Here is a 23,367-nt window from a genome sequence, read left to right on the forward strand (position 1 = left end):
AGGGAACAAGGATAGTGTTGGAATATTATATTAACCTTACGGAGCGTTTGGTACAAGAAAAATTTTTATTTGTCCGAGAATCTCAATTTTTTAAAATATAATTTTTGCATTCAGTTTATGATAATATCTGAAAATTTAAAATTAAAAAAAATTCAGTTTTCCAAAAATCTCTCAAAATCCCGCTTACCAAACGCTCCCTAGAAGAAGCGGCACAAGGGTTCATTGAGAGGTTCTTCTCATGTCATGTGGTGTGGTCCGCAACTGCTGATGGCAACTGTTCAGTAGTCACAGCCACAGCCACAGGCACTCTCCAAACACACCATTTAAACCTCCCTTCTCCTCTCTCTTCCCCCCTTCTCTTTATTACCAATGTAATAACAGCATAAAGATCATAACTTTTAAGCATTGGACTCAAGAACCACTTTCTTTTCTGCCAAGGTAGTGAAAATGGCTTCACCAGGAACACTTTTTTTTTTTTCTTTCTCCCAGTTCATATACTTTTCTTATGTGCATGCTGATTCTCTCTCAGTTCATGTGTTCATTTTGGAGAATTCAGATTATTTTTTTTGGATAAAAAAGTGTGCGTGCATGTGTAACCATTTGAGCTTCTTGCATATTTTCTGGGTTCATTGTTATAAATTGCTTGGATTTCTACCTGACCCGTTTTGTTGTATTTTTTTTCTTCTCATTCATTAGATCTTAATTACCTGGGTCTTTAGAGTGCCACCAGGTAAATGAGATCTTTAGAGTACAAAAGAAAGGCTTTTGATTTTGTTTTGCATAGAAAGTGCTTCCTAGTGGGAATCTGTTTTGTGATTTACCAGCTGTATCATTGATGATTAGTGGTCATGTCAGTGTTGATGTGAACCTAGTTTTGGGGTTAATCTTTATATGCCATGCCAGTGTTCTGCATTATCTGCTAGCTATTTGGAAGCTTTTTACCATTTTAAACAAATTTCTGTTTGCAACGGAGTTTCCACTTGTTTTGTTTTTCAATTCCTGTAATTTTGTATTGAAGTCTAGCTCACTGAATCAAGCTTGTGATCTCATGGATTTTGCAGAACGAATTGGATGTTGATAGGCAATATTGATCTGTTACTTTCTTTGGGGGACTGAGAAACGATGCCAAGCCAGCTATGGTCTGCACTGCCAATGATTTACAAGAATGGAAAGATTTTCCCAAGGGACTCAAGGTTCTTCTCCTTGAGGGAGACAACACTTCTGCTTCTGAGATAAGAACAAGGCTTGAGGCCATGGACTATAATGGTAACACATTTTGGATTCCTTCTAATTTTGACGAGTCTCACTTCTCCATCTACATGAAATTTTGGTCTATCAATCCCACTTACGGTACATAGAGGGTAAAGTTGGTCACTTGGTCCCCCATCTTTCTGTACATTGGCATCTTGCAAAGAGTCATTGCTTTAGAATCCTTATATGGTCATTTGCAAAATTGTGGTCTCAGATTTTAGTTGCACTGAAGGCTGTATATAAAATTTGCAAAAATACTCTATTCCTTTTTCTTCGCTCAATGGTTCCATGAATGGGAATTTTTTAATATGGTCCAGGACCACCGTGATCCTTCCACTAAAAAATTGACACTGTACCAAATTCTTTTTTCCTTTCTTCTCTCTCCTCTTTCCTCAACCTTTTCTCTTTTTCTCTCACCTCAGTTCCACCAAATTTTTTTTGGTCCCGGAGCACACAAACTTCGCTCCCATGAATGGTATTTCATCGCATGGCTTATTAAGCTGCCAAAGTTTTCTATTAGGACCCATTTGCAAAGTATGAGACTTGGAGAATGGACAATTAATGTGGGGTTTATAAGGCTTTGAACACTTTCACTCTTTGAGCTAGCTTTTAGGGTGGTGCATTCCATGATTCTTATCAAATGGTATTAGAGCACATGTTTTCCAGATTGGAACTTGGAACTGGAACCTTGGGGTTGGGTTGGACCCTTGGACGGGTGGTGGAATGTTATTACCAGTGTTTTAAAAACCGGCCGGGTCGACTCGGGTCTCAATGACCCAGTGGGTTTCGCGATTCAAGCTGCCATTTGGATTGGTTCTGCATTCAGCTCGGTTTGGACCAGTTGACTTGGTGACCCGGTTTAGACCGGTTGACCCCGTTCTTTTTTTTTTGGTTGCTGAGAACTCTTTAATTAAATCATGCTCATATTTTGTTGTAAATTTGATTAAAAAGTAAAGTGATTATAAGAAGGTATTTTGGATTAGTGCAGTTCTTTTGTGTAATTTAGTTGCATCTTATAATGATCTCAATAAGTTAAGGGGGGATAAACACTGATGGTCTCATCTCAACGTTGGACACTTTCTCCTTAGTGTATATTTCATGCCTACCATTTGTTATCATGATTTAGTTTATCTTGTGTTATGTCAAGGCACAAAAGGTGCATTTAGCTTACATTGCAATTTTAATCCAATGTTAGGATATAGTCTAGAGCTAGAAGCCTAGAAGTATATAATATTTGCTATCATTGAGAACCAATTTATTTTTTGAAGCTCATTGATAGTTTTCTTATGTGAATTTTTAATATAAGTAATATATTTATATTTTTTTAATATGTGAACAGTAAATCCGGTTGAACCCGGTTGAACCAATGACCCAGTGACCCAATACCTCGACCGAGTCGATGACCGGTCCGAGTTTTAAAACACTGGTTAGGATCCATTTGCAAGGTATGAGACTTGGAGTCCCCACATTGGTTGTATGGACAACTAATGTGGGGTTTATAAGGCCTTGGGCATTCCCACTTTTGTAAAGATATTGAGTATAAAAGAATTGTCAGTTATCTGAATTTGTGAACTACTGAATCTAAACTATTCTGTTACACTCGGTGGCTTTTAGTTGACTTGGATGCAGAAGAAAAGCATTTATTATGGAAAACAAAAGTTTCCATAAAAGCAAGTTATAATTGAAATTATATCTTAAGGACCAACCTGAGCATAATTTGATTGTTATTGAAGTCAAAATGGTTCTTTTTCTCTACTCCCACTCTCCCAAATCTCCCTCATTCTTGTTTCCTCTACATGCTTGCCCTTTCCATTAACTAGTTCAGTAAGCTTCAGTGTTTCTGTACAGTTTCTACATTCTTCCATGAGAATGAAGCCTTGTCAGCAATCTCAAGTAGGCCCAAAGACTTCCACATTGCCATAGTAGAGGTAATGAACTTTAATTTTCTATATAAATGACAGATTATAATGTAGTAGTTGTAATTTGTAAAATTTAAATAGAAAAGAAACATAAAAAGTATGTTGTCTAGTATGCTTGTTGAAAATGAAGTGAACACCTCTGGGGATACTTTAGAGTCTTGACTAGATTTAGTTGCTGCCAAACTTTAGGCAATACAATATACTTCTGTCAAAGTGGCAACTTATCTTGGAATTTTTTAAGTTCTATACCTTAAGCTTGTGGTTGTTAAAACAATTCAGCTTTGATGATGTTATTGTAACCACATGTATCAATCCCAATTGCAGGTGAGTTCAAGCAGTACCCAGGGAGGTTTCAAATTTCTTGAGAATGCCAAGGACTTGCCAACCATTAGTAAGTACTGAAAGCAAGCCCAAATTTGATGGTTTAAAATCTTCTAGTTCTTTAAACCTCCAAGATTTACTCTGTTTTAATGGCCTTTACAAGTCAATTATCTAGTCTGGACCAAAATTAGTTCCAAATGAGAAACATCGTTGTGGCTTTCCAGTCAAATTTTGCTATCAACTATACATAGGTTTTGGGTAATAGCAATAATTGTAAGTTTTTTTTTTTTCCTCTCTTTTTCTTTTATTTGTCTTGTGATTGTTGCTTGCTGTTGTTTTTATATCATGCAACAACTTCTTTTTGAGTAGCTTTTACCAATCCGAACTAATGAAAGGTCTAGAAGGGAACCCAACATGGAAAATACGGGAAAAAGTATACTTCAAGGATGTTTTCTGCTTGCTGTAAAATTTCTGTCCTGTGATACTTTCAATTTTTGATGTAGTGACTTCAAACAATGATTGCCTGAACACCATGATGAAGTGTATAGCGGTAAGATTTTGGCTTTGCCGTCCTGTTATTTGGGGGTCAATATATGATTGTTATACTCTTTGAGCTAAATTCAAACTTCTATTTCATTGTTTTGCCATTTTTCTTTTCTGTATTATGTTAATTCATCCTTTTGATTCTTTCAAATTATAAACCAAATTTTGAGCTTGCCCTTAAAAATTAGTGCACTAAGAAAATCAGTTTTTATGTGGTTTTTCAATTCAATATTTACCTGGAATATGATCTTTAACTCATTAGACAGTAAATTTTCATTCTGTTCGGATTGTTGATGACTACCTCTTGACTACTTGCTCCATTTTCTTTTTTAAAGCTTGGCGCAGTTGAGTTCCTTAGGAAACCACTCTCTGAGGACAAGCTCAGAAATATCTGGCAACATGTGGTTCACAAGGTCTGTAAACATTGGTGACATTACACTGGCATTTACTGTTAACATATTATGAGCAAAATAGTTCCTGATGTGGTTGAATTTGAGCAGGCATTTAATGCTGGGGCAAGTGTGTCTGAATCACTAAAGCCTTTCAAAGAATCTGTAGTGTCCATGTTGCAGCTCCAAACAGACAATGAACAACATGAAAGTAGAATCTCAATTGATTTAGAGAAAGTATCCGGGTTTACTAATAAAGACCATGAGCAGTGTCCTGGAAGTGATAAATATCCAGCTCCTTCAACCCCACAATTGAAACAGGGGGGAAGATTACTGGATGATGGGGATTGCCAAGAGCAGACTAATTGCTCAACTGAAAAAGAAAGTGGGGAACATGATGGAGAGTCTAAATCTGTCGAAACTACATGTGGAAATTTGCATGCTGAAAGTACTCCTCAACAAAGGGAATCTGAAAATACTCTGGTTAAGGAGGAAGAGGATTTTGCTGATGCTTCTAAGGGTGAGAGTGTGGTTTCTCCACATCCACAAAATAGAAAGGCTCTCAGAAACACTGACAGCAATACAAAATCTTCAAATAAAGCCGGTGTTCATAGTGATTCATGTGAGATAAAAGCTAATAGGAAGAAGATGAAAGTAAGCTGCTTTATGACTATTCATACTTCTTACAATGTTCCTGTTCGTCTGATCCTCTTGCTGGTATTGTTTGCTTACAAATTACTATGACTGTATGCCACATATAACCAAAAAATGTTTCCTAAGTTTTGTTTAATCTGCCAATGTTCCCATTTTATTGTGTCTGCATGCTTGGAGTTAATCAAGGAAACTCAGACATATCTCCATTCCATATTCATGAAGTGATAAAAGGAAACTTTATAATGGAATTGTCAAATCTTAACTAGTCTTTGAACGGAAATCTTAGAAAGGACTCTTTCAATGGAGTTTATAATCTCTTTCTGTATCAGTTTTAAGTAGAATGTGTTGTGAATGTTGTCTACTTATGGCAAAATTCTTCTGCAGATTGTTGAGATCAAAGCAGTAAATTTTTTATCCACATACAAATAATTATTAAACCTGAACATGATGGCATAGTTCTCAAACTTATGAAATATTTCACCAACATCATTTCGATGAACTGTAATTTCACCAGCTGTGTCCTCAATCTGGTCTTAAGATATTTCTATATTATTTTGCTTTTTACATTGTTTATGTTGCTATATAAGGTTCTTCCTTTGTAGTATAAGTGATCCGCTGATTCTGATTATCTGAACACCATTTTGGTACTTGGTTTTGGTCTTCAGGTAGACTGGACGCCTGACATGCACAAAAAATTTGTGAAGGCAGTGGAACAACTAGGCATTGACCAAGCCATTCCTTCTAGAATATTGGATCTAATGAAAGTGGAGGGTTTGACAAGGCATAATGTGGCAAGCCATCTTCAGGTCCTTATTTACCTTACTGGTTTGTAGTTTATCACTTTCTTTTCCAAACCAGTAAGCAGCTATTTTCAACACCTCATCTGGTACTGGTAATAAAAAGGATATTCATATATCTTCTTAAGTAACACTTACTAACATTTTTATTTTATTTTTTATAAAACAGAAATATAGAATGCATAAGAGACAAATATTGCCCAAGGAAGGAGGTCGGAAATGGCCAAATCAAAGAGATTCAATGCAAAGAAGCTATTGTCTTCAAAGACCAATTATGGCCTATCCTCCATATCATTCTAATCACACACCTTCTCTGGCTCCTGTATATCCTATGTGGGGACAACCTGGCAGTCAAATGGCTGGCATGCAGATTTGGGGCTCTCCTGGTTATCCCTTGTGGCAGCCTACAGAAAGTTGGCACTGGAAACCATTTCCGGGGGTAATATTTTTGTTCAAAATTCAAGGAGTATATGGATTTTTTCTTCTATATTAGCAACCTCCTCTCTGGCTTGTGGTGTAGAAATTATGAATGCAGTTTGACATGTGATCACTTGATGTTGCAGGTGCATGCAGATGCATGGGGCTGCCCGGTTTTACCACCTCCTCAAGCTCCTTGTTTTTCCTACTCTCAGGTGAGTATCAGCGAACTGAAGATCTTAACTTTGTATTTATGCTATTTTGTGTATTAATCATTAGAGTAACCAGCCTGCCTAATTTTCCTTTGCTAGTTATTTAAATTATTTACCAGAGTGATGCTAATCAGATCTTTTCATCAAACAGCAGAATATGCCTGCATTGTGCGATGCTAATGCAGCGGATTACAAGTTTAGCATGCCACTAAGTTCCTTTGAGCATTATCCAGTAATGCAATACTTTCCTTTTAGTGTCTTTCTACTTCATCATAGTGCCAATTGGCAAGTCGCCAGTTCATACATTCTGGTTTGCGCTCAACGGATGTCCATGTTGTGATGAAATTGTAACTCTACTTAAAAATACTTAAAAGATTAAAAATCATGAAAACCTTAATGCTTTTTACTTGCTTAAATGGTACATTGACATTGAGAATTATATTTCAAATCTTTTCTACTAAGCATGTATCTTACAACAGCCATGGTTATAAATGTCGTTCGGTCCTAGAGATCCGTAAAACTATATTGTATGGTATGCACTCAGAGATATCCTATAGACAGATATCTTGGTTGGCTTATAGCCAATATCTCAATCACTGTTCACAAGCAATAGGCTTATAGCCAAGACGTGGGTGTGTGCACAGTATTGGCAGTAGTAGTAGATGAGTTCAGTATGTGTAACTGAGGGTCTTTAGCCTTTTATTTATAGGGGTTATCTCTTGGGCTTGGGCTGTGTAGATCTCCCAGTTGATGTAGGACTTAACCTCTTATTTATAGGGATAAGGGTTTTATCTTCATTATCTTTATCATCTTATGCTGTTAGGATAATTGTATCATTATCCATTAAGGGATTCATGGATAGGTAGTTAGGATATGGATATATTCCATAACAAATGCCAATCATCTAATTGCATTGTAGAGTATGAAAATACCATGTATCTTGTGTCTAATCAAGCATACTAGATTATGATCAACGTTCTTTGATTGCTGAATCACATGGTTGTACAAATTAAACTTGCATAGAAACGGGCCTGAAACTATTGAGTCTTAACTAACTGACCTAAATGTTTCATAACCGTGCATGCAAATTCCTTCATGTGAATGTAACTTCAGTGATGCTTTAAAGTCCAAACTCCCCATGAACTCTTACGATATATTGTGTTACCATGTATGCATGCAGGCAGAGGAGGTTGTTGACAATGTTGTGAAGGAGGCAATAAATAAGCCATGGCTACCCTTGCCCTTGGGTCTCAAACCTCCTTCCATAGATAGTGTGGTTGCTGAGCTTTCCAGACAAGGAATTTCCAACATCCTTCCTGGCAGCAAGGGTTGCTGACATGTACCAGAGATGTGTTGCCACCTAAGATTGGTTCTGATGGTGACAAACTACATGACTCCACCAGATCAAAACACTGTTGCAATTATTTTGTTTCTCAATTTTATCTGGTTCCAACTAGTAGATTGGCTGGGAATAGTTGTTGGGACCACTTTTTTTTGTTTTATTTTGTCCCCAGCTCATCACCTACCACTTTGAGGTCTCTCCTATGCTGTTGAGTGTCGATTGTCAGGCCATAATACCATATCATGATGCAACAAAACAAGTAGACATTGTTCCTATCCATCGCCACATGCCAAAACAAACCATAAAAAAAATTTGAACAAAGAAGTGCATGACACCGGTGGGCAACTTGGCTGGTTGAGAATTGGCCACGCGTTTGTTGATGCATTCCACAAAATTTTGTGGTTGTAAATAGATGCTGATACATAAACTTGTGATGGAGATATGGTTGTAAATGTTGTACTTTTGGGGGGGGGGGGGGGGGGGGGGGGGGGGGGGGGGTCATAAAGTATACACATAACAATGATAGGTCTCTGTCGGTGTTGTTGGGTGTGGGGTGCCTAGTGTAGGTGTCTAATAATGGAGAGGATAGGATAATGTTGTGAATAAAGATGAGTCCAAAGCTTTGAGGGATGCTAACTTCTTCTTCTCTTTTAATTGAATTTGTTCAGCTGTTTGCTAAATTCAGAATTGAGTTGTTTCTGAAGTTGTTAATCCTTATGTCTGCATCAAGTTATCTTTTTGGCCTAGTGGTGTCATTGGACATGACATAAATGAAATCAACGGCTCTGATTGATGAAATACTATCTATTAAATTAGCAAGTTAGGTATGTTTAATATTGCAATTTGCCTTAATGAAAAAGAAACACAAGGCAAAGAGTGCATCTGTCCTCAATGGTCATTGGAACCATAAATGTGTCCTGCTGCTTATATGAATCATGAATCACGAAATGGGTTGAGCCATTTATACCATGGATTACCTCCAAGTTTTATATTCTTTTCAAAAGCTTATTAAGATTCCACAAAAAAGCATGTGACCGAATCGGTCTATCGAGGGACATGCATTGGTTTGTGTTCCGGATCCACTTAATGGGCTCATCAACTTTGAATAATGGGTTTTATTCTATGTTAGGTAAATTCCTTTATAAATAAAGGGTTAAACTATTATTTTAAAATCCGATTCGGACCGGTCGGATCGACTTAGATTTTAGTAACTTGGTGCCCTTATCGGTTTGAACTGGTCATCCGATCAGTTATGCACTCGAACCGATTAACCCGGTTTGAACCGAACCAAAACTGGGTTCAATCGATGTTGAATTGGTTTTCGAGATTCAAACTTGAGTCCCCTTGTTTGAGGATCGAAAGGCTTACCAATAGACCACTTTTATTTGTTGGACATAATGTTCATATTTAATATTTATTATATATTATTTTGAAATCTAGGTGAACCCGATTGAACCACCGACTCAGTATCTCGACCGAGTCAATGACTGGCCCGAGTTTTAAAATACTGTGTTAAACCTTACGGTTAGAGATATGCTCTCTTGAAACCCCAACCCCTATTTGGTCACTTTGCACACACACACACACATCCTCTTTGGCTTCTAGTCTCTATGTTCTGTCATCACCTGGTATCATTCTTGGACTATCGAGTTGGGGGTAACTATTCTGGACTCACTTAATGGGCATGCGAGCCTCCCATCCAATATTAGGTAAGCTTTCTACAAATAAAAGGTTAAATCTTAGTAAGAGTGATAATTTTCAACACGACCCTCTAACACGACATGAACACTACACGAAAAATTCATGTTTGGGTTTACCTATTTTCAAATTCGTGTCGTGTTTGGTAAGCAAAACTTGACCTGAAAAAATTTGTGTCTTGTCGAGTGTCAACTCGTGAACCCAAAATTGACCCATATTAATTTTCTTATAGGTTATTTATGTTGCGCCGTGTCGTAAATAGATTTTTTTGTGTCTTATCGTATCGTGTCGCATAATAAGTAACACAATTTGTGGTTGATAGGCTATTGATGTCGTGTCGTGTTGTGTCAAGCCATATAATAAGCAATACATTATAAGATTGCAATCTATTCATGTCGTGTCGACTAGCAAAATAAGAGAGTTGTGTTCGTGTGGAAGGTTTTCAAATTCGTGTCGTATTGTGTCGACCCAAATTACGAGCTTTTTTTTTTTTTTTTAAATAAATTACGAGCTTTAAGTCTCACACGTATCTTCTTTTGAAACCCTAACCCCTATTGTTGTGCACACACATACCCTCTCTGATTTCTAGCCCCTTGTTTCTACGCTGCCATCATTTGTGACTGTCTCCCCCACAGATACCGCTATTCCATAGATCGAGCAGACAACCTTGATCCAGCATGATGAAACACTTTGAAATCTCTGAATTGAGTGTTTTAAACATTGTAAAGTTAAAGTTAGAAAGCATTGGACCAAAACATAACACGGTATTTGGGAGCTATTTTTTCCTTACTCTTCCGGGAGCAATTTATTAATCACGACTTTAGAAGCTTATCTGTTAACAAGTTCCATGTAATAAGGTGCATGGAAGTTTCTTCAAGTTAAAAGAGTGAAAAAAAAGAAGAAAGATAGAAAGAAAGCAATGCAAACCTAATCAGTGGGTAGCCACATCCAATCCAGCAAGTGCCTTGACACCTGTTTGTTTTATTTTTACTTATTATAATTAAGGTAAAAATTATAATTTGGTACCACCTAAATAGAAAATCAAATACTCAATACAAAGTAACAACAAACCATCTAAATGCAAACAAATAATAAGAAACATGTATAGTATGGTTATTTTTGTGTTTTACCTTTTTTTATTTTTTATCCTGTATATTTTTTTTTCTGCTTTATTCTAATCAGTTATGTTATATATTCTTACTCTTATTATTTTAAAAAAGAAAGACTTCTAAACTTAATCTATTTCAAAATATGGACTCAATTAAACCAAATAAACACGTATAGGGGTGATAAAAAGGCTAGGGGCCCGTCAGGGGCCTTAGGCCCGGCCTGCTTCGGCCTGACCCGGCCCGTCTATTTTATTAATTGGATACAAACTTGAACTCAACTAATAGCCTTTTTATTTAAAAAGTCTCAGACTTCTATGTGTGAGCCCGGCCTTGGAGCCTGGAGGCTGGCCCGTCATAATATTCTTTTTTTATATTAATTATTTCACCATGTTGACAAAGTCCATCATCTACTTCAAACTTACTCTCTGCGCCACCCTACCCCACCTAAACTTTTCTGTATCCAAAAAAAACTTCTTCTCTGCACGCTCTCTCTCCTCAACCAAGTTCTCCCAAATCGATCCAAATAATCGTCTCCAACAAACGCAGATCTACAAGGCCACCATCTTCTTCTTCCCTGGACCGACATGAATCATGCGAACCACCAACTCACCAAGATACTTGCAGCTGCAGCAGTGGCGTGGACGGCGATCTACTTGCAGCTGCAGCAGGGCGTCGACAGCGCAGTCAGGAAAGGGACGACGTGGTATGCTAGGTGGCGAGATGGGAGATCTACTTTGTATCTCCGTGAACAAGAGATATGATTCATGAAGATGAAAATATAAGATATAGGAAAAGAAAGATTAAAAATGACAAAAAAAAAGAAACTAAAGTTGATGGTGGGGTTCAAACGTGGAAGAAAATTAAGAAAAAGCAAAACTTAAAGCAAAGGTGCTCTGTTGTTAATTTGACTTTTTAATACTAATATGTTTTTTTATCATAAAAGAAACAACTATTATTTTTTTTTAAAAATACATATAAGTGCATGATTAATGGGTTAAATACTGCTGCAAATTGGAAAGTAAGGTTTTTATTTTTAATAAATAAACCAGGCCACAGGCTTAAGACAAGCTTTTATTTTTTGTAAACGAACCAGGCCACAGGCCAATATTATATTTGTAACAGGTAATAGGCTAAGGCCAGTCTGACACGTTTAAATACAGGCTTGGCTCGTTAAGATCAAAGCTCGGCTCGGCCCGTTAACACCCCTAAACACATTTAAAAGTAGGAGAAAAGGTTTGTCCTTTTAAAGTACACAAAGTTGTATCCTTTTAATTTTTGACACTATATCTTACCTGTAAAACATAGTTATAATATGAAACAATATTTTCTTTTTCTATTTCCTCAATCACTTCAGCTGACGTGAAGAGAGAAAAAAAAATTATTTTTCATGTTATAACTATGTTTTACCGGTAAGACAGTGTTAAAAACTAAACGGATTATAATTATGGAATATGAAGGTCCATTGAACTATTGTGTTTTGGGTTATTGCACACAAAGAATAGTCAAAAACCTAATTCCCAAATGTGAGAACTTTCCTTCGTGTATATAATTATATAAGTAATTATAATTGGACCCTAGCTAAAATTGTAACAGTGGTACCAGATGAAGATATGAAGCTGTTTTTCATGTACGACTAGATAACATATTTCTTTCTTCTTAATATCTTCTTCTTTCATCTTTTTCCAATTGAGGTTTTCTTCTAACTTTTTTCTTATTCGCACTCACCACCCGGAACCCAGTCATTCTGTGACAAGGCACGAAGTTTCGTTCCTTTCTTCAACATTTTACTGATACCTGTTCTTGGAATATGCATTGATAATTATATTGTCCGTTGGCGAAAAAAATTGATTTATAGTTTCAAACCTTATAAAAGTGAAATTCTTTGTCTTTGCTGACCATAATTGTTTATTGGGTGTTTCTAACATGAGTGAAATTCACGCCCCCTTTATTTTATTAACAACTTTTTTTTGTGTGGTTGTAGTTATTGATTTTATTTCTTTTAAAAAAATGGAGTGTTGTTTTACGTTTACCTTTTAAAAAAAAGTTATTTTAATGTAGAGCTACAGTTGCTATTGGTAATGGAATTGAATTGTTTATTGGTATTTTTGTATTTTATTTCACAACAAGAATGTGAATTTTGGTTATTAATTAGTGGAAACTGTTAAAGAGAAAAATCAATGAAGATATATGTATATATATGGAGTATGAAAATTTCTTATACATATCCATTAACAACTTCTTCTTTTTTGTATTTTTAAAATTTTTAAAATATCTAAACACTAATTAAATGATTTATGTGGATCCAATGTCATTTAAATGATTTTAGACATTTGTCGCTAATTATTCCATGTTTCTTTTCAATTGAGAAGCTTGTTGTCCCTCTATGTTAATATTTTTCGCAGGTCACGGCTAAAGGTATAAATGGGCCAAGTTGCTTTGATAGCCTAAACCTATGTAAAATATTTGGAACCTATACTGACCTGTTAGCCTATTAAATACTTGATTTATGGCCTACCATATTATAAAAAACTAAAAAAACCGAATACAACTCATAAGGCCTACCAAGTTGCACACTAAAGTTTGTAGGCCCAAATCAAATTAAAATATAAAAAAAAAAAAATATTCACAAAGAACACATGAAATCAATTTTCATTAACATCACATGAAATAAGCTTTCATTAACATCATATGAAATAATGTTATCAAAGATCACATGAAAATGTGCAAAAAAATCACATGAAAATTTTATATATGTATATATAATTTGCACTTTCTTTACTAATTTTATTTTATATTACATTCTAAATTTTAAATAAATAACTATTATTTGTTAAAATAACATCGATCCTATTACTTTAAAAATTTTAAGTAAATTTTTTTCCTAATAGATTTGTGTAATTATGGAAAAAAATTGATAACAACTTCTTTTTTTGTATTTTTAAATTTTTTAAAATATCTAAACACTAATTAAATGATTTATGTGGATCCAATGTCATTTAAATGATTTTAGACATTTGTCGCTGATTATTCCATGTTTATTTTTAATTGAGAAGTTTGTTGTCCCTCTATGTTAATGTTCTTCACAGGTCACAGCTAGGGGTATAAATGGGTCAAGTTAAGCCAAAATTTAGCTTTGATAGCCTAAACCTATGTAAAATATTTGGAACCTATAATGACCTATTAGCCTATTAAGTATTTGATTTATGGCCTGCCATATTATAAAAAACTAAAAAAATCGAATACGACTTATAAGGCCTACCAAGTTGCAAACTAAAGTTTGTAGGCCCAAATCAAATAAAAATATAAAAAATAAAAAATTTATTCACAAAGACCACATGAAATCAATTTTCATTAACATGACATGAAATAAGCTTTCATTAACATCACATGAAATAATGTTATCAAAGATCACATGAAAATGTGTATAAAAATCACATGAAAATTTCATATATGTATATATAATTTGCACTTTCTTTACTAATTTTATTTTATATTATATTTTAAATTTTAAATAAATAACTATTATTTGTTAAAATAACATCGATCTTATTACTTTGAAAATTTTAAGTAAATTTTGTTCCTAATAAATTTGTGTAATTATGAATTGTTTTTATAATTTGATATGTGATTTTTTTTTTATAATTTGATTTGTAATTATTGGAACTCTCCACTTTTGGTGCAAGGCTCAAGGGTCATAACCTTTGAGTGGTTCAATGTCTCTCTATAAATGAAGGTGCAAGGCTCAAGGGACACATCCGTTGAGTGGTTCAATGTCTAGAATCATCTCCCTCCCTTATATAAGCTTATAGTGTGTGAGGTTTAAAGATATGAGAAAAAAGATGAGAAAAAGAGTTTGAATACCTCTAGAGAGAAGTTTGAGTGAGATCTTTTTAAGGACGTTTGATATTACCACCACACTTGGTGAAGTTTGATTGTACCTCTAGTGAAAGGCTAGGGATGTTTGATTGTTGTAACCCATTATTCTTATAGTAGAAGTTTGATTCTGGACTAGTGTCTCGTGGGTTTTTACTTCTTCACATTGGAGAAGGTTTTCCCACGTTAAACAAATTGCTTGTGTTCTTCTCCATCTCTCTCTTCTTGCATTTTACTGTTTTGCTTCCGCAATTGACTTGAGAGTCCGACTTGACCCAACAGTGGTATCAGAGCCCGGGTTCGACGGGTTCTGAAGGAGACAAGATGGAGACCAGTGGAATCTCACATGATGGAGACATGTTCAAGCTGATCGCGGACAACTTTGCTTATTGGAGACTAATGATGGAAGATCATCTCTACTGCAAAGATTTACATGAGCCCATTACCCTTGATGAGAGACTGGTAGGAAAAATCGATAAGGAGTGGGAGATCCTGAGTCGTAAGGCGGTAGCTACAATCAGGAAGTACATCGACAAAAGTCTCTTTGAGCACGTGTCCGAGTTCACGAACGTATACGAATTATGGAACAAATTGGAGTCCATGATTCAAAAGAAAACTCCCAGGAACAAATCACACCTGGTTCGCCAACTTGTGAAGTTGGAATACAAGGATGGCATGAGCATGATTGAGCACCTCAACACCTACAAAGGTATTGTGAATCAGCTGCCAAAGGCTGAGATGAAAATTGATGATGAGATGCAAGCTTTGCTGCTGTTGAGCTCGCTGTCAGAAAGATGGGATACTCTGGTGGTGACTTTGAGTAATTCGGCTCCAAAAGGAAAATTGAAGATAGATGTCGTGACAGACAACCTCCTGAATGAAGAAGCAAGGAGAAGGGAATGAGGTGTTTCGAGCACGTCTGAGGCCAATGTTGCTGAGAACAGAGATAAATCCGACTCCCGGGGCAGAAGCAAGAGCCGGGGTCGAGATTGTGACAGACGAAGAAAGTCTAGAGGTCGGTCAAAGCCGAAATATGAATTGAAGTGCTTCTACTGTGGAAAGACAGGTCATAAGAAGCCAGACTACTGGACAGTACAGAATGACGAGAAGAACGGCTCTGTGAAGCCGGATCAGATTATTCCCAAGAAGAGGGAAGACAAGACCACCACTGCGGTGGTTGCCAACTCGAATGCCGAGATATTCCTCCTAGGTGAGGATAATTATTTGAATGTTGCTTATGATGACTGCACCTGGATTGTTGACTCCGGTGCCTTCTTCCATGTTACTCCACACAAAGGTTTTTTCTCCTCTTACCAAGGTGGTGATTTTAGAGTCGTGAAGATGGAAAATCAAGTGACCAGCAAGATTGTTGGTGTCGGTGATGTAACTCTGACTACGGATGTCGGATGCCAACTTGTGTTGAAAGATGTAAGGCATGTTCCTGACATGCGATTGAACCTAATCTCGGTAGGCAAGCTTGATGATGCCGGGTTAGTGAACTACTTCGGCAGTGATAGATGGAAGCTGGCCAAAGGAAACTTGGTTATTGCCCGAGGTAAGAAGGAAGGCTCCTTGTATGTGATGCAAAGAAAGATAAATGGTGGACAAGTCAATTCTGTTCGAGAAAGACATAACTTGGAGATGTGGCACAAGCGCTTCGACCATATGAGTGTGAAAGGGCTCCAAATTCTGAACAAGAAAGGATTATTGACCGGGTTGAAAGAGCAAGCGTTGTAGAGCTGTACGCACTGCCTAGCTGGAAAGAAGCATTGAGTTTCGTTTGTGAAGCCGGACCAATCCAGGCAACACATGTATAATCTTGACCTCGTCCATGCTGATGTTTGCTTCATGTCGGAGAGATCCCTTGGAGGAGCTCAATATTTTATTTCTTTTATTGATGATCATTCTCGCAAAGTGTGGGTATATTTGTTGAAAACTAAAGACTATGTACTCCAATCCTTTAAAGAGTTTCATGCTATGGTGGAAAGGGAGACTGGCAAGAAATTGAAGGTGATCCGATCTGACAACAGTGGTGAGTACCGCGGCCCATCTGATGCATATTGTAGAGCCACTGAGATCCGACTTGAGAAGACGTCCCCCAAGACACCTTAGCTGAATGGACTTGCTGAAAGAATGAACAAGACTATTGAAGAGAAGGTCCGAAGTATGTTGTCCAATGCTGGATTGCCGAAATCATTATGGGAAGAATCCGTCAGAACTGCTGTTGACTTGATCAACCTCTCACCATCATGGCCACTTGAAGGAGAAATTCCAGAAGAAGTCTGGACAGGTTAGAAAGCGACCTATGATCACCTGAAGGTATTTGGATGTCGAGCTTTTGTGCATATCCCTAAAGATGAAAGGACGAAGCTCGATGCAAAGTCAAAGGAATGTATTTATCTCGGTTCACCAAAATTCGAGTTTGATTTTCGACTTTGGGATCCAATCAACAAGAAGATAGTGAGAAGCTGAGATGTGATATTTCATGAAGATGAGACCATTCATGACATCTCAAAGCCTAAAGTTCGGGTTTCTGTCAGACGTGAAGAACCCATCCCTCTTGTCCGAGCTGAAGTAGGGGGAGAAAATCAAGAGAATGAAGAAAATTATGACCAGCAACAAGTTGATGATGACCAAGATACCGAGGTCCGAGTTGATGATGAGATCCGGGATGAGAATGATGAACTGGATTCTCAAGCTGAAGAACAGCCGAGATATCCAACTCGAGAAAGAAGACCCTCTGCAAGGTACCCACATGATGAATACACCGTTGTTGCTGAAGACGGTGAGCCTCAGAGTTATGATGAGGTTGTGACGAGCTTAGACAATGAAGAATGGAAAAAGGTAATGCAAGACGGGATGAAGTCTCTGCATGAAAATCAGACTTATGAGCTAACCGAGTTTCCTGAAGGAAGACGAGCTCTGAAAAATAAATGGGTCTACAAAATTAAGAATGAAGAGAACGGCCATAAGCCGAGATACAAAGCCAGAATTGTGGTGAAAGGCTGCAATCAGAAGAAAGAAATAGACTTTGAGGAGATTTTTTCTCCTGTGGTAAAAATGACATCGGTCTGAACTGTGTTAGCCATGGCGGCTTCGATGGACCTCGAGGTAGAACAAATGAACGTGAAGACGACATTTCTTCATGGTGATTTAGAAGAAGAGATATATATGGAGCAACCTGAAGGGTTCCAAGCTCTAGGACAAGAAGAGTTAGTATGTCGGTTGAAGAAGAGCCTCTACGGCTTAAAGCAAGCACCTCGACAGTGGTACACGAAATTTGAATCTTTCATGACTGATCACAAGTTTATGAAGACTGAGGCCGACCACTGCGTATTTGTGAAGAGGTATGAGGCCGGAGATCTTCTGATTTTGTTGTTATATGTTGATGACATGCTTATTGTAGAGAAATACAAATCGAGGATAGCCGCTCTGAAGAAGACGTTGAGCTCATCCTTCGCAATGAAGGACCTCGGCCCTGCAAAGCAGATTCTCAGAATCAAGATCATCCGAGATAGACACAAGAAGCTAATGTGGCTGAGTCAAAAGAAGTATATTGAGAAGATTCTGAAGAGATTCAGCATGGACAAAGCCAAAACAGTGAGCACCCCTCTAGCCAGTGTAACACCCGTTCTAGAACCGGTTTGTTATCATTACGTACGACATTAAGCGCAGTTACAATCACAAAATTGAATTAAATACGGATAAACTTTTTCCTTATTATTTGTAAACGTTTTTAATTGGAACCAACTCCGTGCTTAAAACAATTCCCACAATGTGATTATAACTTAAACTACATGTGGAATTCTTATTGTAAGTCTTACTTACGCCATACATTACTACCATAGTTTGCCAAGTGATCCCCTTAGACCACCAAGGCTTAAAGCTCACTTTTATTGTTCTTAAACGCTAAACATACACACTCTTTATTCATCTGAGAATTTTACTATACTATTCTTATGGTCTCCATTTGTCCAATATATTATAGGATTTTTTATTAGCTACGCATGGGTTCAAACCGCACTCAAATCGGAGCACCGTAGCCCCAGTTACGCATTTTCTAAGAAAATAGGTGCTGAATTTTCCAGGACACCCACGCCCATAGCGTGAATATCACGCTCATAGCGTGGGCAGTCTGGGAGTTTGGCGCTTAGAGCGTGAATCTCACGCTCATAGCGTGGCTGTTCTGGAGCAAGCACCCAAAACAGGGCAATCTGACCTCCTATGGTATTCTACCCATAACTTGAGTTGTACTCATCCAAATTACCCAATCTTGGTCTCTATGGAAAGCTAAGAAAAGGATCTACAACTTCCATTAAGACACAAGGGTCCAAATCTATCACCATGTATCACAATGCCATTGCTATTATAATTTTTAAGATAAATGGTTAAACACTTAGAAAAAATAATAACCTATCCCTCAAAAACCATTTATATCTCCCCCATTTCATAAATAGTGTCATTACAATCCAAGAGATTATGTGCACATCAACAACAAAATGTCTTATAAGTATTTTTCTCAAACCCAGAACTCCTCGAAAGTTGATAATTGATAGCATTGGTTTGGTACTGAACGTCAAGGTTGGAGCCCCTTCAACGTTGTGAAATCATGAGGTTTATATCCCCAATTTCAAAAATCTCAAAATTTGCAAAAGTCTTTCAAGAGCCCTAACCCCAATTTCAAAAATCCCAAAATTTGCAACTACAAATTCTGATCGCAGGTCATAAAAGAAGAAAAGTTAAATTACAAAACAAGCATTTAATCCTACCATTAACCCGAGATTCATTCAAGACAAAGAGGTGAGGAGCATACATGTTGTTCTTGTGTGAAGAGAGAGACGTGCAACTGGGAACACAAGAGAAGGAGACGAAGAACTAAAGGGATGGGTGATGATGATACGGTTGAAGCCCGTGATCGTTCGTTGTGGGCGCGTGTGAGCGGGAATGAAGTTGTGAGAGTGCGAGACAAAACTGATTCTGTTTCTGTGCCTTGGAACAGAGAAGCAGAAATTTTTTGATTCTTTTTTTTTGTTTCCCAACACACACAAAAATCCGATTTATCCCGGGAACAAAAAAGTAAACCGGTTTAATCAAATGCAATTCTCATCCATTTTTGTTTCCGGGAATAAAAATAATAAAAAAACTCATTCCGGGAAGGTTGTCATGCACACCCTTAATATGCACATACGCCATGTTTTCTTGCCTTCTAGCCTTTCTTGCATATAATAATTTGTGATTGTCTCTTTCGTGGACACAACTGATTATCAGATATCAGATATTATATATATATATATATATATATATATATAGGATTAGTATTTGTCATTTTAAATGACATAAATTATGTCATTTTAAGAGAGAGATAGACACAGAAAATAGAAATCATGGGAGAGAGAAAGTGAGTGATTTTTTTTAATTTAAAATTTAAATAAAAAATATTTTTTTTTGTATATCTCTCTCTTAAAATGACATAACTTTATGTTATTTAAAATGACAAACATTTTTCCATATATATATATATATATATATATATATATTGCTAATGTCAAATATTATATTAATCATGATCCTCTTTGATCAAAAACACTTAAACTATGATATATAAATAAAATATTTCTGCAAGCAGATAAGTTATTTATATTTACTTTCAAAATGACGTCGTTTGAGATTGAAATGTTAAAAAATTATAATTATAAAGACTATAATAACCCTGAAATAAATTAAAATTATAAAAATACCATGATTTTCGTCCCAAAACGATGTCATATTAGACTTACTACAGATAACTTATCTGCAGTAACTACAGAAAAAACGAACTCATATATAGATCATTATTTTTATGACATCTCTCTTATGTGCTATCAAAAACTAATATAAGTAGTTTAGTTTGTGTTATAATTTAAATGAATATAGCACTGATTTTTCGACATTATATGGGGATTAAATTTTTTTTCATATTTAGATGGTTACTTCGCTGAAAAAATCCGGTTTAAATGTATAATTATTTGATTAATTAACAATATGAAAGTTTAAATTTACTGTATTCAATAAACCATATACTTCAGTCGGAGTAGGTTGAAAAGTGGTACAATCTCCCACCATATATTCTCACGTGCTTACTTACCTACACTCCTAGGCCCTATGTCACCAGCTATTTGTTATTTATAACTTATTTTCCAAGTCAAACAATTCTGACATGTTTCGAGGGGATAATTCTATAATATGAAAAATTGGCTAACAAAGAGTTATTTTTTATATCAATTATTATTATTTTTTTATAATAATAAAGTTAAAAAAACACTTCATATACTTTTTATCTTAAATAAAAAAAATGAAGATTGCATATAAATAATGAGAGTAATGTGTCTCATGTTATATGAAATAATTTTATGTCCTATATATACATAAAAAATATATGGAGCTCATATGAAAAGAAAAAAGAGAAAAAAATATAGAGCCTATATATTTTTATATATGTGTAAAAAATAAAATTATCTTTTACAACATGATAAACATTATTCTCATAAATAATATTATCTTATTTGATCCTTATGGATCAAAGGTTAATGCATGATCTTAATGTGGAAATTCATTATGCTGTCACATGACATTACTCTTTTTAAAAGGCTGTGTATGCTCAGTGTCTCCAAAAATATTTTGTAAAAATAATTTGTAATATAACATAAGGAAAAATATTTCTGCAATTAATGCAGATAAGTTACTTGCATTTATTCCCAAAACGACGTCATTTTGGTATTAAAATTTTAAAAAATTATAAATATAAAGATTATTATAATCTTAAAATAAATTAAAATTACAAAAATAACATAATTTCCGTGCAAAACGATGTCATATTAGACTTATTGCAGATAACTTATCTATAGTAACTGCATAAAAAGCGAACTCATACCATAATCACTTGAATAAAACTTTTAGCGTTCGTTATTACTTTGATTTGCTATTATCATATCGAGTCCCCGACTTTTTATGTTGTTGCAAATTTTTTTCTTGTATGCAATCAATTACAAGGAGTAGTATGTAGTTATATACTTGTAATATTAAATTTTTTTTATCTCTCGATTACATTCTAAAAATATAATTGTAATTGATTGTTGTAAAAATTTATCACTTGCAACAATATGAAAAGTGATTTTGCCTAGACAACCGTTTGAATTGGGTTGGACCTTTCGGCTGAGACAATGGGCCCTAGCAATGTGAATGGATTAGGCCGTTGACGACGTTTTAGTGGGGTAAATTTTGATTGACTTATTGATTACGCCGTTGCATAACCCGATAACAGTGTTATACTTCTATTGGATTATCTTATGGGTATTTGATAGCATCATGTAAGATAATCTTAATGCCAAAAAGTAACGATTAGAGAATGTTTAAGGATTAGAGCCGGATAATTATCATTTAGAATTAATCTCATATCAACACGAAGCCCTTTTTCTATAATAATTTATGATTGTATCTTTTATTTTGTAATCCAATATTTTTTCAATCTTCTTCCTATTTACTTTGTCCATGTAATATGAGAAGATCCAATTCCAATTTATGTAATAAAATATTTAAAAAGCAGCCGTTTATTGATCTTGATTTTGAATACAATACCCAAACATTCTATGAATTGATAAAAAAGCAAAAGTAATACAAATAACGAATTTTATGATTTCTACGCTATACGATGTTCAATTGGACGAGATCATCTTCTGTATATATGTAATAGATATATCTGTCATTTAACAAATGATTCTTGAAATCTTGGATAGAAAAATATTTTTCTCTCATTTCCAGATAAGCATGACAGTCATTTCTTATTTTTTATTAGATAAATACATTAAGTAAATAGTACAACAGTAATATCATAGATAATTTCTAATTGTACGGTGCAAAGTTTGACCTTCCAAACAAATATGAACCACATCACTTAAAAAAAAAAAAAAGGTTGGAACAAAGCCATATGTCATATCCGGGAAAATATCAAAACCCACCGCCCACAGGGTTTTCTTAAATCGTGCTGCCCAATGCTTCTTCGCAACATGATTTTATATGATACAAATAAATAAAGGGAAAAGTTTCTATCATTTTTTTTTGATAACAAGTTTCTATCATTTTAAGGACGTAAAGTTATGTTATTTTAAGAAAGAGAAAGATATAGATAACTGAGGAGATAGAGTTGACAAAAAAAATAAAGGTACGGGTCCTACCTTTTTGTGAAAGTGAAAGAATATAAGTTGTGTCATTTAAAAGGATAAATATTTTTTCCATAAATAAATGTTTTACTGTGGAGTATGGATAACGATCAGAGTTTGAATATACGTCAAAGATACAATAATAATAGGTGCAGAATGCAGATATACTTATTATCCAAAAAAATTATCATCTTTACAACAATTTAATTATTGTTGATTTTCGTCAATTTAACCGTTATAGTTTATTGAAAATTATTGGGTCGCATTTATTAATTAATTATTATTTTCAATAAATTATAATCATTAGATTGACAAAAATCAATGGTGATTAAATTGGTTGTAAAGATAGTAAACTTTTTTGGTGATAAATATATCCTTCCCAAAAATAATAATAATAAAAATAATCATGAAAGTGTCATAACGATGAAATCAAAAACAAAATTACAACAGGTTTGTGTTGCAAAAAAGCGATAATTCAATCAGCTACTACTAATAAGCTAATATTATAAGGGGTTTGGTATTGTGTCAATGCGACACCATCATTACGCTCATCGCTGTATTTTAAAAACCATCAACGGCAGTTTTTATATAACGGTGAATGGTGAATGATGACGAGAGCTTATAGAAAAGAGTTTAAAAAGAAAGTT

At 35.3% G+C, this 23,367-nt stretch overlaps 1 protein-coding gene across 3 annotated transcripts; it reads left to right on the plus strand.

The window, feature by feature from the left end:
• The first annotated feature begins 298 nt into the window (after positions 1-298).
• LOC133303717 (two-component response regulator-like APRR2) lies at positions 299-8,294 on the plus strand. 3 transcript variants are annotated; one of them, XM_061503678.1, is made up of 12 exons: positions 299-438; positions 1,062-1,266; positions 3,100-3,179; positions 3,495-3,561; positions 3,995-4,041; positions 4,370-4,447; positions 4,535-5,077; positions 5,743-5,883; positions 6,044-6,313; positions 6,438-6,506; positions 6,655-6,735; positions 7,684-8,294. In XM_061503678.1, the coding sequence occupies exons 2-12, from the start codon at positions 1,137-1,139 to the stop codon at positions 7,837-7,839; spliced, it is 1,662 nt and encodes a 553-aa protein (XP_061359662.1). In that variant the 5' UTR covers positions 299-438; positions 1,062-1,136; the 3' UTR covers positions 7,840-8,294. The 3 variants fall into 3 exon arrangements, with proteins under 3 accessions (XP_061359662.1, XP_061359671.1, XP_061359678.1); XM_061503687.1 differs by having other exon boundaries at positions 6,658-6,735; XM_061503694.1 differs by lacking the exon at positions 6,655-6,735.
• Positions 8,295-23,367: the final 15,073 nt, after the last annotated feature.

The sequence above is a fragment of the Gastrolobium bilobum genome, unplaced genomic scaffold (genome assembly GCF_033153095.1).
Source record: "Gastrolobium bilobum isolate Gb01-03AN ecotype WA unplaced genomic scaffold, APGP_CSIRO_Gbil_v1 utg3318, whole genome shotgun sequence".
Taxonomy (NCBI): Eukaryota; Viridiplantae; Streptophyta; class Magnoliopsida; order Fabales; family Fabaceae; genus Gastrolobium; species Gastrolobium bilobum.